The sequence below is a fragment of the Coenobita brevimanus genome, chromosome 110 (assembly GCF_032717465.1).
Source record: "Coenobita brevimanus isolate Jiangsu-jjx chromosome 110, ASM3271746v2, whole genome shotgun sequence".
Lineage (NCBI taxonomy): Eukaryota > Metazoa > Arthropoda > Malacostraca > Decapoda > Coenobitidae > Coenobita > Coenobita brevimanus.
The window spans coordinates 27,153,726-27,170,278 of NC_137063.1; the positions used below are offsets into that span (position 1 = coordinate 27,153,726).

The 16,553-nt window shown below is 42.4% G+C and overlaps 1 protein-coding gene across 1 annotated transcript in view; it reads left to right on the forward strand.

The window, feature by feature from the left end:
* Positions 1 to 16,553, forward strand: part of msps (msps cytoskeleton-associated protein 5) — a 608,635-nt gene that overhangs the window by 134,512 nt on the left and 457,570 nt on the right. The window contains exon 11 of the mRNA XM_080286226.1: positions 10,522 to 10,702. Within this exon, the coding sequence (XP_080142352.1) occupies positions 10,522 to 10,702 (181 nt within the window). The remainder of the gene's footprint in view (positions 1 to 10,521; positions 10,703 to 16,553) is intronic.

The following is a 16,553-nucleotide window of genomic DNA, read 5'->3' on the forward strand; positions in this document are numbered from 1 at the left end:
GGGTGGATATTGGCTTCTTTCCATGAATTAGGAAATGAAGAAGTATGTATGCATAGTCTGAATAACTTAGCTAGAACAGTAGCAAGTTCTGCGGAGCACTTTTTCAAAGCAGTTGGAGGAATTCCATCTGGGCCTGAAGCTTTTTTGGTTAAATTGTCCAGGATGGATTTTACATATCCATCCATCCATCCATCATCCAATCCTACATTGCCTCATGAGGAGCGTAGGAGCCCAGGGCTAGGCAGTTGGTCCTGACATTTAAGATGAGAGTGACCAACCTCACTCATCCCTGAGTGGCATTACGTGAGCAATAAACCCCAACCATCCCTTGGATATAAACCTTCACCGGCTCAATCCGATTGGAGCACAGTAATTACTCACTAAACCACAAGGCGCCAAAATTTGGTTATATGGTTACCACCCAGCGTAGTAAATAGTTTCCTGGTGTACAGGAAACCATTTGGCTTGTCACTCAGTGTAGAGTCACTCATAGGCAGAAGGAAGAGGAAAGAATGAAGGAATGAAAGACAGAAGAGGGAGTGTAAAGTCACCCGTAGGCAGAAGGACGAGGAAAGAATGATGAAAAGAAAGATAGAAGAAGATGGAAGGAAAGAAGGATGGAGGAGAGGACAGGGCAGACACCCGAGAGCAGCACTACATTGAGTGAGTGGATGGTGAGTGCCCCCACCTACCACAAATTTTACATATCTAGTCTATATTTTAAGTGGAACAGTTGTGGGAGAGTCAAGTTCTAGTACAGGGATGTTCTGGCTGACATCCTCTGAGGTAAAATTTCTGGCAAATGTACTGGCAAGGATATTCGCTGTACCACCCGAGTCATTTGTAATGTTACCGTCTGAAGATTTTAGTGGGGGAATGGATGCTGACTTAAAGATTCTGTTGAAAGAATTGAGTGTTGACCAGAATATTCTGTTATCATTAGGACTGTTAAGTAGTTTTGATGCTTGGTTTTGAAGAAAGTTTGATTTAGTGAGATTTAATACTGCTTTTGCATGGTTTCTAGCAATTTTAAATTGACTTATTCAGATGTTTTTTATTTTAAGGAAGAGTTATATGCAATGAATTTTGGACAGTTTGCTCTGGCACAGTTGCTACCAAACCATTTTGGAGAGTTCGAGCTTTTAGTGAACGCCTCTGCTGCCCTAGGGTGGGAAAGGAGGTCCGGATGATGATGATGATGATGATGAAGAGCTTCTCCCCCCCCCCTCTCTCTCTCTCTCTCTCTCTCCTTTCATCTGTAAGGCTTTATTTACATGAATTATGTTAACCCCATTTGTTGGCTCGTTTAAAGTCACGAATAGTTCATATGTGACTTTTTACTACTAATTTTATCCTCACGTTCGAACAGTAGGGCGGGGATTAAAATTAGATTCAATAGTTTTACTCAGTTTGTCTTGTATATAAATAAACCATCTTGACTTGTGTTTTATCAATATAGCCAATAAAACAAGCAGTTCCTTTAGGTTGGGTAATGGTGATGCTCCTAGCTCATGACTTTGGATTTTAGTCAAATCTAGGGTTGTGGAGTTGGAATCGGAGTCGTGGAGTTGTCTGTTTTTGGTTGGAATTGGAGTCAGTAAAATTCCCACGACTCCGACTCCGGGGTTGTTGGTTCTGAAATGGTATTAATCATGTCTTTTCAGTACTTTATTCATTTTATTTAACAACAATGTACAGTAATCCCTTGATTATCCAGTGAAGTAGAGCCAAAGGCATGTCCAGGAATTAGTTTCATCTGGATGATGGGCTTCTCCCCTGGCCCCCTTCATACATAACTTTGAAAGCCATTGTAAAAAGCCACTACAGTCCGTCATACAACATGTGTTCCTGTTGTTTAACATTACTGTATCTGGTCAAGCAGACCTATAAACCACAGCCAAGCAGTTACCATGGTCTAGCATACCCTTCAACCACAGACTAGCAATCACCACTGCAGGGCCATACCCTTCAGCGACCATGATTTCTACTCGGATGCATGCATTTTGTCCAGATAAAATGGAAAAATGTACAAGAAATGGTTTCGAAATGTCAGATCACAGCGTCTGGGTAATATATTATCCGGATAGTGGCCGTCTGTATAATAGATGGATACTGTATAGCTGCTTATTTGTTATTGTGCAGGCACTATAAGTAGAGAATTTAAAAGAAAGATCTAGGAATTACATCCATGAAAATTCATGAATATTATTCATTTGCCTGCGTCATGTCCGTGTACCATATTATTAGTGCAGTTTATACTTAAGTTGGAGTCGGATTTGTACTTGAAATTTCTTAAGTCGGAGTTGGGGAATATTATCACAGACTCCACAACCCTGGCTAGATCTTATTGCTGACCCCTGCTGTAAAGAGTAAGGTAAAAAATTTAGTCCTCAGATAATAATTATGCTACATTAAAGTACAAATCTTGTAAATACAGTATTCCTAAAGCTTTAAAAATCTCAATAGTACTGCTAGAGTTCTTACCATTGCATGTTAAAAAGTACTGCAAAATGGAGGCAAACACTGTGCAGTAACTCCAAGAATCTTTCGGTTTTGAAAAATACAGTAACTCCCACGTCAGAGTTGGATGGGGGGAAATCATCAATGATTGTATGGCAAAAGTGGACAGTGACCAGGAAAAGTTTGAAGATGTCTACTCGTTTTCATTTTTAAAGGCTCCAACATGCTTGCATGCGTTGGCCTTGGTCACCTAACGGCGGCTCTTCATGCTGCATGATCTATTGCAGCCTCCCTGTTCAGTCCCTTAACCCTGAGGTCACACTTAATGACCTTGTCCCATGTCTTTCTCGGTCTACCCCTCATAACCCCACCCTCAATATTAACGCTTCTCACCTTCCTCACCCAATTATCATCCCCCATCCTCTCCACATGCTCAAACCATCTCAATCTACCTCTCCTCATCACAACACCAATACACTTCAGTCCCATCCTGCCTCCCAACTCTTCCATTGTAAACCCAGCCCCCCCAGACCTTGGACTCAGGGACACACTACACATCCACCTAATCTTTGTCATTTCTGTACGTCTGAGCGTGCGAATATCCTCCTCCTTTACTGCCCAGGTCTCGCTACCTTACAGCATTACACTTCTAACACATGCTGCATACAAAGACCCCTTAGTGTGTAGAGAGAGTCCTCTCAATGTCAGGAGAGGCAAGAGCTTCCTGAACTTCTTCCAACCACTTCTCACCGTAGCCACAGAGCCAGCTCCAGCTCCACCTTCAGCACACAACATGTCTCCCAAATAACAAAACTCTTCCACACACTCAAGAGATTCACCAGCAAGTTCAATCCTTTCACGCCTGACAATCTCCAGCTGCTCTCCCCAACACACTGCACACATAAAATCAGCATTATCTTGCAGTCTACCTCTGATACCCCTACATCTCTTGTGCACCTGTTTATCACAAACACCGCACAAGATGGAATTACTTCCCACGCCCTTGTGGCAAACTGCACATGGCCAATCTCCCTCGTCTTTGACAGTACCACCACCAACCCTAGATATCATCACTTTTGTTTTATCTGCATTTACCCTTAAGCTCTTGTGCCCCATAGCATCTCTCCACTTCCTAAACCTTTCCTCCGCCTCCCTTTCATTCTCTGCAATGAACACCAAGTCATCAGCATACAACATCTCCCACGGGAGTCCGTTTCTGAAGACACGTGTGAGGGCTTCAAGTACCATGATAAACAACATGGGACTCAAAACTGACCCCTGATGCACACCAGTGTTCACGGAAAACTCATTGCTCAAATCTCCATTCACTCTTACCTGGGTGCGAGCACCTAGATACTTAGCCATAACCACCCTAACCAGCAACTCCTCCAAGCCAAGCTTTCTCATTACTTAGTTCACCACCTCTGTGGGGACTCTGTCAAAGGCCTTTTCCAAATCAATAACAGCAAAATACATATCCCTTTTCTTACCAATATATTTTTCCTGAAGCTGATGAACAATGAATATGGCATCAGTGGTCCCCTTACCAGGCATAAACCCAAACTACATCACATTTATATTCACTCTTTCTCTAATCATACCTTCCAAAACTCTCTCCATTACCTTCATTATCTGATCTAAAAGCTTTATACCCCTATAATATCCTTTTTCCAGGGCATCACCCTTCCCTTTATACACATTTACAATTACACTCTTCAGCCAATCATCAGGGACAACACACTCATAAATAATCATATTTATCAGGTCAGTGACTAACCTCACCCCTATATCTCCTGAGGCCTTCAACATTTTGGCAGTCAACCCAGACACACCTGCTGCCTTCCCCACCTTCATCTTGCCTATTGCCTCACTCACAGTAGTAGCAACAATCAAAGGCCAAGGACCAAACACTGGATCTGCTGGCTCCAAACCTTCCCTGCCCTAGTGAAACTCCTCATTTGGCAACCAGCTATAATGCTTTCTCCATGCATCTTTAATATCCTCACTGTTCACCACTACCCTTCCTTCATCATTCTTCATACACCGCTCACCTATAATATCGCGATTATCCCTCTTCATCTGATTTGCCACCTTAATCATATTTTTCCTTTCCCCATGATTTAGGTAATCAAGTAAAAGTCTGTGTGACTCAGACTTTGCCCTATATACCACTATTCTAGCCCTATGCTTGATAGCTAAGTATTCCTCCTTGCTACCACCCTTCTTCCATCCCCGGAAAAGCCTTTTTTTCTCCTTAACTGCAGCTTCTACACCCTCATCCCACAACCAAGTTACTTTATGGCTTGGTTGTCCTCTTTTCCAACCTCATATTACATCAGTAACTCTCAAGAGATTGTTCTTGAGGGCTCTGTATTGTTCATTAACGCCTCTCTCTATGGCTTCCTGTTCAGCCACCACTCTCCTCATCTCGCTCTAGAAGTCATCCCTTTCTACTTGGTTTTCCAGCTTCCCTATTCTCCTCATAGGTACATAAGTCCTTTTTTTCATCACTTGTTCTTTAAGCATCATATCAGAGATCAATAGTTTGTGCTGCTGCACACACTTCTCACTTCCTATAACTTTAATATCCCTTACTAACCTCCTATCAGCCCTGCTAACCAGAAAATAATCTATCTGACTGCTATTTCCCCCAGACTCATATGTAATTAACCTACTCTGTCTTTTCTTAAAATATGTGTTACACACAATCATGTCCGTTGCCTCCCCAAACCCGAGTATCCTTTCCCCTTCCTTATTTCTTGTACCATACGCACATCCCCCATTTACTTCTTCATAACCTTGTACTGCGTCACCTACACGACCATTTAAGTCTGCTCCCAAAACCACTATCTCATCATCCTGCATACCACCTACTACACGTATTAAATCATCCCAAAATCTATCTTTCTCTGTTTTATCCAATCCTGCCTGTGGAGCATATGCTGATATAATTGCAGTTATGTTTCCGCCGAACAAAATTTCCACTACCAGTATCCTGTCGCTTACTCTTATAACATTCATAACATATTCCACCCATGTCTCTGCAACCATCACACCAACACCCCGATATCCGTCTGTCCACCCCTGCCATAACAATTTATAGTAACAGTCCTTCCCAAAACAATCTTCCCGGCTGATCCACCCCTGTACTGGACTTCCTGCAAACACGCCACATCCACCCACTTTCTGCTGAATAGGAGGTGGGTGGATGTGGCGTGTTTTCAGGAAGTCCGGTTTTAGTGTCATTTTAGAGCTGAGTATTTGTACTTTATTGTCTACTGTAGAGGGAAATGTGCATTTCATTCCTAAAATCAGTTCATGTATTTACTTGGGCAGAATCAGCCTTATCAACAAAAACAGAAATGAAAATTGTCATTTGTTTGGATATAAATGCTCCAACATGCTTGAATGCATTGGCCTTGGTCACCTAATGCTGGCTGTCAGTGCTACTTGATCTTTGGCAACCTCTTTATTCAGTTTCTTATCCCTGAGATCACACTCTAGACTCACACCTCTGGCTTTTTGCACCCAATTGTCATCCTCCACCCTCTCAACATGCCCAAACTATCTCAGAATTACCAGTGCATTCAAGTTTCATCCCTGTCAACTCTTTAACCTTATCAGGTTTCTGGTCCTGGCAGTATATGTCTGTGCTAGAGTCAGCTGCCCTCGCGCTGACCCACATCTTCGTGCCGCAGTGTTTTTCTTTGGTCACTCTGTGTAAATACACTTTCCATGATAGAATGTGGATAGGATGGAGAGCAAGAGACTGATGAGGAGAGAGTATGTGAGTGAGGTGGAGGGGCGGGACATGGAGGGGGAGGCCAAGGTTGAGATGGAAGGATGGAGTGGAGAGGTACAGCATATGAGATAGGTGGGTGTGATCTGGGAACGGGACAGTGAAGTGGCAGGGGACAGGGCGACATGGAGGCGAATTATTTGTGGCAGCCCCTTACGGGATTAAGGCTTCTGGCAATAGATAGAGGATGGAATGTTGGTTTTAGTGTCATTTTGGAGCTGAGTATTTGTACTTTATTGTAGTATGCTTGAAAAAAGAAACAGAGAAAATAAAAAGTCAAAATGAGTTAAAGTTCGGCAAAAACCAAAAATTTTTTTACCCTTCTGTAAAAAAATGTGGCAAAAAAAAAAAAAAATAAATAAATAATAATAATAATAATAATAATGATATATAAATTTGTTTTAAACCATGCAAAACTACAATAAATTACATTTGCAGTGACATATAGATTATGGTAATTTCTGCATTTCATTGTGTGGTAAAAAGAAAGGAAGAAGATGCACAATGTTTTATGATTCTCAGCTGCATATTTACTTCACGATCTTTTTCTTTGCCGGTCAGTGTAAATACACTTTGTATGATAGAATGCTGGTTGTCGTGTTACAATATTTTGAAGCTGAATAGTTGTAGTTTATCATAGTATATTAATAAAAGGAAAACATTCATTCATTCATCATTTATCGTCTAATCCAGTGTTGTCCCATGAGGAGTGTGGGAACCCTGGGCTGGCCAAGTTGGTCCTAATATTTAACATGAGTGACCAGCTTCACTCATCCCTGAGTGGCATAGCATGAGCAATAAACCCCAACCACCCCTTGGATATAAATCTGCACCAGTTCAATCTGATTGGAGTGCTTTATTTGTCCACTAAACCACCAGGTGCCATAATTGGTTATATGGTTACCTCCCAGTGTAGTTAATGGTTTCCTGGTGTACAGGAGACCATTTGGTTTGTCACTTAGTGCAGAGTCACCTGTAGACACAATGAATAGGGAGGAATGAGGGAAAGAAAGACAAGAGAAAGGATGGAAAGAAGGGAGAGAGGAAAGGGCAAGCACCTGAAAGCAGCACTACATTGAGTGAGTGGATGGTGAGCAAGAAAATAAAAAGTCAAAATGAGGAGGTGAAGTTAGGCAAAAAATGAAAAATGTATACATTTCCCTAGATCAGTATTCCCCACCTGGTAAATAATAAAGCCGTATAAATCTAGACTGAACCATACAAAACTGTGATAAATTGCCCTTACAATGATATAAGGTTTATGGTTATTTCTGCATTTTATCGCACGGTAAAGTGAAAAGAAAAAGATGCATAATTTTTTATGATTCTCAGCCGCATATCCTTTTTCTTTAATTGCTCTGTGTAAATACACTTTTCATGATAGAATGCTGGTTGTGGTGTTATTTTGAAGCTGAGCAGTATAGTTTAAAGTAGAATGTTAAAAAACAGTAGAGCATATAAAAAGTCAAAATGGTACGTATATTCAGTATCTTAAAATGACAAATAAATTTGTCATCGGACTCTGAGGTTGGATTTGAAATGGTGCCAAAAAGTGTCATCAGAATCTCAAAGAATTAATTGCAGTCTTTGCCCCCCCACCTCCCCCCTTTTCAACCCATTTGCCACGTATCTGATCATTGTCATTTCTGCACATTTGAGTCTACGAATATTGTCTTCTTTTACAGCCCATGTTTCACTGCTGTACAGCATTACACTCCTATCACATGTTACCTACAAGGATCCATTGGCATGGAGGGAGATTTTTATCTCTGTTTGGAGAGGCGACAGCTCCCCAACTTCCTCCAAGCACTCCTTACCTTAGCACCACCTCTAGTACAGAATATGTCCCCCAAATAACAATATTCTTCCACACACTCAAGAGACTCTCCAGCAAGATCAGTTCTTTCATGCTCCTCAGTCTCTGCCTGCTCTCCCTGACACACCACATACATGAAATCGGCATTATTTTGCAGCCTACCTCAAGTACCACTAGGCTACACTTATCACAGACACTGCACAAGATGGAGTTGTTTCCCACATCCTTGTGGCAAACAGCACATGGCCACAATCCTTTTGCCTGGACAGTACCATCACCAGCCCTAGATATCATCACTTGTTTTATCTGCATTTATCGGTGAGTCCCATTATACGAGTGGGATATGTTAATGGAAAACTGCTCGGATAGCAAAAACTCATATATATACAGTATATATATATATATATATATATATATATATATATAAAACGAAGTGAAAACTTGGATAGCTAAAACTCGATTAACAGAGTGCATAACTTACAGGGAAAAATAACGTTAGGTTAACGGATCCCCATGGCAACATTGGATTTTTGTGCCTGCATTACCTAATTTGGGTCTAAATTACTACTGTGAGCAGGGAAATAGGCAGGATGCAGGTGGAGAAGGCAGCAGGTGTCTCTGAGTTGACTGCTGAAATGCTGAAAGCCTAAGGAGATAGGAATAGGGTTAGTTACTGATAAATATGGTTAAATATGGGTGTTTTGTCCCAGATGATTGGCTGAAGAATATGATTGTAAATGTATACAGGGGAAGGGGTGATCCCTGGAAAGATGTAAATGTATACAGGGAAAAATGTGATTCCTAGAAAGAGGAAATTATAGAGGCATAAAATTTTTGGACCAGATAATGAAGGCAATAGAGAGAGTTCTAGAAGGTATGAGTACAGTATTGATGTGATGCAGTTCGGATTTATGCCAGGCTAAAGGACCGCTGATGCCATATTCATTGTTCAACAGCTTCAGGAAAAATTTATAGGAAAGAAAAGGGATCTGTACTTTGTTTATTTAGATAAGGCCTTTGACAGAGTCCCTAGGGAGGTGGTGAAGTGGGCAACGAGAAAGCATGGGATTGATAAGTGGCCGGGTGGAGTGGTTATGACTGTATGTATGGATGCTTGCACTCAGGTGAGAGTGAATGGAGATTTGAGTGGTGAGTTTTCTGTGAATGCTGGTGTGCATCAGGGGTCAGTCTTGAGCCCCTTATTGTTTATCATGGTGTTTGATGCCCACTCACATGATTTGAGAAATGAACTCCTGTGGAAGATGTTGTTTGCTGACAATTTGATGATATGAAGGTGATGTTGATTGTCTTGTTATTATTGGAAAAGCGTCATTCATCATGAGTTTGTTCCACTTGGTCAGACAGTCAACAAAGAGTTTTATTTGGACTTTCTGAAGCATTTGAGGGAGGCAGTGTGAAGGAAGAGGCAAAGGCGTGGACAAACAGACTTGGATGCAGCACCATGACAATGCATCTGCTCATGTGTCGTTTCTTATCCATGACTTTTTGACAAAGCACGAGACAGCCATTGTCCTCCAGCCTCCCTACTGTCTCAATTTGGCTCCCATGGACCCCCCCCCCTCCCACCACCACCACAACCCCCCCCCCCACATGCACACACACACACACACACACACACACACACACACACACACACACACAAATGGCCAGTTTCAGACAATAGAGATAAAAGAAAGTTTGCCAAGGGCACTAAGCACACATTATCTCAAATGAGTGTACAGTACTTTGATGTCTAAGTTATGTGGTGTGATGTGGCTGGTGTTAGACTGAAGCTCAGAGTCACCTCTACACACCATTCCTGCTGTCATCATGCAATGCTGGCTAGTTGGTGCACTATTTTTCTTTTTCTTTTTTTGCAGATCTTTTATATGATACTGAAGAAAATAAGGACTGTAAAAAGCAGAAGTAGTATGCTTTAATACATAGTCAGATGGGGAAGAGATAGACTAGGGGTTTCTTACTGTCTGGTAAAAGTAAAACATGAGCTGGACTTAAAAACAAACTTTGCAAAGCAGTTTTGTTTGTATGCAGTGAACTGCTTGTAATACAGTATTGTTTGATATTGAGAATTTAACGAAGCAATAACTTTTTTCAACATCTTGAATCTGGTGACTTTTTCTAGTGTATTCCTGTAGATACTAGATAATTATATTTAGCCTAAGACAGCCTCCTGATAATGAAGGGATAAGTAAAGGATGTAGGCAACCTCTTCATTTCAGTAGGCCTCTCTTAAGGTGAATATAGTAAAATTGTCAGATGGTAGTAACTGCAAAATGAAAGCTGTGCCATCAGAGTGAAGTGGTTAATATTCCAGCCAAGAAAACTGTGAGTTGTACCATGACTAACTTTGTTATTGAACTTACTGGACTTTCTTTAGAGGAAGCAGGGTATTCCTTTGATTGATTGATTGAATTTTTGTCCACAGATTAAAGAAGCTGCAGAGAAAGTAGAATTGAAGGTGAAGGTGGCTGCCCCAAAAGCCAAGAAGCCAGCTGCCACCAAGAAGGAAGCCCCCAAACCAACATCAGAATCCTCCTCGGGCCCCCCCAAGGTTGTCAGGGGTGGGGCTCGGCCAGGGTCGGCAGCAGCAGCGACGGGCAAGAAACGTAAGCACGAGTTGCATAATAGGCTATCTTCATGATACGTTATATATCATCATCATCATCATCCGGACCTCCTTTCCCACCCAAGGGCAGGGTGAGGAGTAGCAATGTCCAGACAGCCCAAAATTGCCCAGTCCAATGAGCCAAGCTTCCATGCACTCATCATTCAAGCCCCCGGAATCCTGGCTCTATCGGATACGCCAAAAACATTCACCACGTTCTGTGGCTTCACAAATCGTATCCGACAGAGTCAATCCAGACGCTGCCACGTTAAAAAGGGGTGCCAAAAATCCCTGATCATGCACATCTCACAAAATTCATCCAGCCAGCTCGATCTCCTGTCAGTTCCCTAGCCCCACCAACTTCCAAACCCCTCCTGCTCACACACTCTCATCCACCATATCTCTCCACCTTCTCCTTGGCCTACCTTGCCTCCTCCCTCCTTCGAATTCTCTCAGATATACCTTCTTCACCACTCTATTGTTATCCATTCTCTCCACATGACCATACAATCTCAGTACACTCTCTTCAATTCTGGTGTCCACCGACTTCCTCACTCCGCATCTTTCACGAATCACATTATTTTGTATCCTATCCACCCTCTGCACTCCACATACATTCCTCAGCAGTCCCATCTCCACTGCTCTTACTCTTGACTTTTCATTTTCATGCCACACCATAGTCTCACATCATATGTTAAAGCTGGCACTAACTCTATCATGTAAGCCTCGTGCAGCTGCAACACTCAGTCCTCTGTTTCTTATCAAGGCCTTCATTGCACCAGCTACTTTTCTTCCTTGTGTCACTACTTTCAATTTCTTTTGCACCTTTTCCTCTCTTTTCTATCACTGTACCCAGGTATTTGAACACTCTCACCAATTCCAGTCTCTCTCCATTCACTGTTACATTGCACTGGGAGTCACCCTCTCTCTCAATAACCATCACTTTACTCTCTTCTACATTTAGTCTCAAGGAACGACGCTTACAGACATCAGCAAAACTCTGCACTAGCCTACCAAGTTCATGTCCGGTACTTGCAAGCATTACTGAATCATCAGCATATAACAAATTTGAGACATTCCATCCATCACCATTCATTACCAACGCCATCCCTCTCTCCATTACTCGTGTTTTCACTTCTCTCATCACCCCATCCATATATACACTGAACAACCATGGAGCTGTCGCACACCCACACTGATTGTGAACCAATCACTTAGATGCCCATTAACCCTGACTCACGCTTCACTACCATCATAAAAACTCTTGACGGCACCTAACAGCTTACCCTCTACACCGTACATGTGCAAAACTTTCCACAATCCTTCTCTGTCCACTTTGTGATATGCTTTTTCCAGATCCATGAATGCCATAAACACCTTATGGTCCTTCTCACAAGCCTTCTCTACTATCTGTCTCACTGCAGATATTTGGTCCACACATCCTCTGCCACTCCTAAAGCCACCCTGTTCATCACTCACTAGGACTTCCGATATCTGTCTTACTTTCTCTATAATAATTCTTCCATATACCTTCCCTACCACACTAAGTAAACTTATGCCACGATAATTCCTGCACTCACTTCGTTCACCTTTACCTTTGTGCAGGGGCACAATCACAGCCTTTTTCCACTCTGCAGGCACAGTTTCACTCATTCATGCCCTCCACATATCTCCAACAAGCACTTCATTGCATTCTCTCCACTACATTTAAGCATCTCTGCATACACCACATCAACCCCAGCTGCTTTCCCATTTTTCAGCCGCATCACGGCACTCATCACCTGTGTGAGTGTCACGTCTCCTGGCACTGTATTCCTTCTCTGCACACCCCCAAAACCAATCATGTGTACAGCTGCTTTGCTGTCTATACCCCCATTCATCAGGCTTTCAATATATATATATATATTTATAATAATCTTGCCATTATCCAACGTACTAGAGCCATAGGCATGTCTGGGAATTGGTTTTGTCCGGATACTGGGCCCGTGCCTCCTGGACTGGTACATATGGACCCTAAACGAGCCTAACTTTGAAAGCCACCTAAGGAACTCCCTACTGGACATGCATGGCACCTATTTAAGACCCTATTGACACCAATGATGGACATAATGCATGAAATAAATGAAAAGGAACCAGAGAATGAGGAATTAGAAGTGATTAAGGAAAATATTTAGCAGTGTCCAGGGTACTTACAACACATCTGTGGCCGCTTCCTCTAAGGCTCTGGCCATGGTGGAAGTGCTCTTGAAGCACGTACAGTAATCTGTTGTTGTGCTGCACTTAATTCTTTGCAGTGTGAGTTATAATTGTTTAACACTCCACATTCTGTTCTTAAATGCTCCATGCCAGTTTCAACTGCCAGTTTGCACTCTACACTTAATCCTTTGCACTATGAATTTTAATTCTTTAACACTGCACAACACTGTAAATTCGCATGTGGTCTAGTGGTGAGGTATTACAGTTTATTCACTGTTTATTCACGAAGACGGGCACATGCGGCATCCATTTTGATGAGCATCTGCTCACGATGGTAGGTGGTAACTGGGATAGGGGGAGGAACAGCAGAGGGCCCGTGACCATGCGTAAACACAGCTGTTCTGCACTGTGCGCGAATTTCAAGTTACAGGTGGGAAAAAATTTGGATTTATTTTTTTTTGCCATTTGGGGGTTCTGAAGGCCTGGGCCCAAATTGTCCAGAGATTGGGATGTCCGGGAATTGGGCATCCGGTTATTACAGGGATTACTGTGTATAGGTAATCTCTTAATTCACGCGAGGTTTACGTTCCCAGAACCTTCGTGTATGTGGTAAATTCACATATACGTTCTGCCCATGTGTGCACGTAATTACTCATGTGTATTAAGTATATTACATCTGAATAATACTGGTTATGCACCACATACACCTTATAAACTAGCATAAAGTATGAAAAACAATGAAAATGTAAGAAATTTAACACTGAAAGCTGACAAGCACAGGCATAGGTGGAAACACCTTAACTGTCTTGTGCACTAGCCCTCACTGCCTCCCGTATGCTACATTCTGCCTTCTTTATTGTATGAACAGTTGACTCATTCACCCCAAACATACGGTTCCGAGACAGTTCACAGGCGTAGGTGGAGACACTTTAGCACAGTCTGGCGCACTAGCCCTCAGTGCCTCCTGTATGCTACATTCTGCCTTCTTTATTGTATGAACAGTTGACTTATTCACCCCAAACATACGGTTCCAAGACAATTCCCCGTCAGGACAATTTGCACCCTGGACGATTCCCCGTCATTGTATAAATATACTTATTACAGATTAATTAATGTGTTAATAACTAATTTTCAGGGTGATTTTATAACTCATATAAGTAAAAAACTAGTGTACTGTACTTGCTAAATATGTAAATAAATGACGGGGAATCGTCCTGACAGCGAATTGTCGCCGACATTCCTTCCCTAAGTTTGTCCAAGACTTTAATTTTCTCTGTCGGCAACATCACTTTACAAGTCTGCTTTGGTGTGTTACCATATGCATCACTAGCACTACGCTTTGGTCCCATGTTGGCAAACAAGGAAAGCAATCACTGGAATGCAGAAAAATAAGCCATAAATAACAGTTTGCAAGTCACACACAGTTCGACCGTCAGATTCAAACTGACTGTGTGGTGTGTGGTAGACCGACCTTCCCCCCTCTCCCCCCCCGATACACACACACATATATGTATGCACATGGGCAGCAGGTAGGCATTTTTATATTTTATTTATTTCTCGTATATTAAAATTATTTATTTGAATACTATAATTTTGTTTTAATCATTGTATGAAAAATTTGTGGATAACCGAAATTGCGTGAAAAAAGTTCGCGTGAATTAAAATATTACTGTATACATATACTGTGTGTGTATATATATATATATATATATACAGTGCTTGTCAGAAGTATCGAGCGCCTATGGCAGGGCCCGCGATACTTATGGCCCAAAAAGAATCACCCGGTTTTGGTACTAAAAATTGAGCCAGATGTTTGCGGCGCTAGCATGACGTCACGGGGGCTTGAGGCCTTACTGCGCGCTGGTTGGCTCCCGCCTCAGTTGCCTACGGGCTGCCTATGAGAGAGGAACTCCGCTGCGTCTCCCTCTCTCCTTGCGCCATTTTTTTACCTAGTGTCCCGTAGTGTTTTGGCTTTCGCCACTTTGTTATGGCCCCTACCGGTGAAAATTCGAGTGAAATCATATCCCAGATCATTGCTCTAAAGGAGGCAGACCACCAAACGAAGGAAATTAGTGAATTGGTTGGTTCGGCTCAATCGACAGTGCGTAGGTGGTGCGCCCGTTTTCAAGTGGAAAATAGTGGTAACGTTCCCACAAAGAAACCGTAGTCTGGTAAGCCCAGGAAAACTTCCCTGAGGTCTGTTAATGTTTTAAAACGTGGAGTGGAGTCTAATCCTCGTGTGAATGCAAGGAAAATAAAGGAGAGCAACCCGGAAGTGTTTGGTGAGGTTTCTGTGCGCATGGTGTCTCGAAGAGTCCATGAACTTGGTTACACAAGTCACAGGCCTGTCAGAAAGCCTCTTCTTACACGTTACCAGCGACTTCGTAGCTTGCCTTTGCTAACAAGTACCTTAACTGGGGTGAGGAGCAATGGTTGTCAGTGTTGTGGTCTGATGAGGCAACGTTTAGTGTTACCTGTAATCGAGGAGCACGTGTGTACCGTCGCAAAGGTAGTGACCCGCTTGAACCCCGTTACGTGGAGAGCACAGTTAAACACCCTGATTCACTCATGGTATGGACTTGTTTCTCTGGTAAAGGTTTGGGGAAGCTTGTTGTGCTTCCCAAGAACTGCAGAGTGAATCAGGACGTTTATCTGGAGCTTCTTTTTGATCATTTACCAGAGTCCTTCGAGCTCACAGGTGCACGAGTGTTTCAGCAGGACGGTGCACTTGCTCATAAAGCCAAATCGGTCACCAATTGGCTTCGTGACTGTGAGGTATCATTCATGAAAGACTGGCCAGGAAATAGCCCAGACCTCAACCCGATAGAAAACCTCTGGTACCTCGTAAAGAAGAATCTCCAAGGGAAGGACGTGAGCTCTCTGCCTAAGCTGGAAGCAGCCATTCGTGACTCCTGGGACAAAATACCACCCAAGCACCTGGGGAACCTCGCCTTTCACTTCCACGACGTCTCAGGTCCGTGAAGAAGCGTAAAGGATACCCTACGAAGCACTAAAGGTAAATAAAATGCATTTTTTATATGTTTTTTCAATGTTGATAGGTTTGTTTCGTAGGAGGGATGCAGGGCGCACAATACTTCTGACGAGCACTGTATATACAGTATATATATATATATATATATATACAGTAATCCCGCATATTTCGCGGTAGTTACGTTCTTGTAACCCCCGCGAAAAGTCAATTCCGCGAATACTCTATTAACAATTGAATCTTACACTTGTGTCAACCATGCTGCCCATCACACAGTCCATGTCCATACTGATTGCGAGACAATTCGCCGTCAGACAATTCCCCGTCAAAACATGGACGATTCCCCTTCAGAACAATTCGCACCCTGGACGATTCCCCGCCATTCTATAAATATACTAATCAATACTTTTATCAATATACTTATTAATTAATCAATACTTTAATAACTATATTTCAAGGGGATCCAACAAAGTCTATGTTCAGTAGCGTAGGTTCTGGATATTATTTATTAGTTGCTCCTTTAGTCAATAATTAACTTGTTTCTTCCTTGCTGTAGTTGCCTTTGAATTATATTCTAGCATCACCCATAGCTATCTTCATTAATGAAGGCGAATTGTTATGTGTTTGTTGTGACTGCGAATTGTCCCGAAACCTCCATACTCATCCC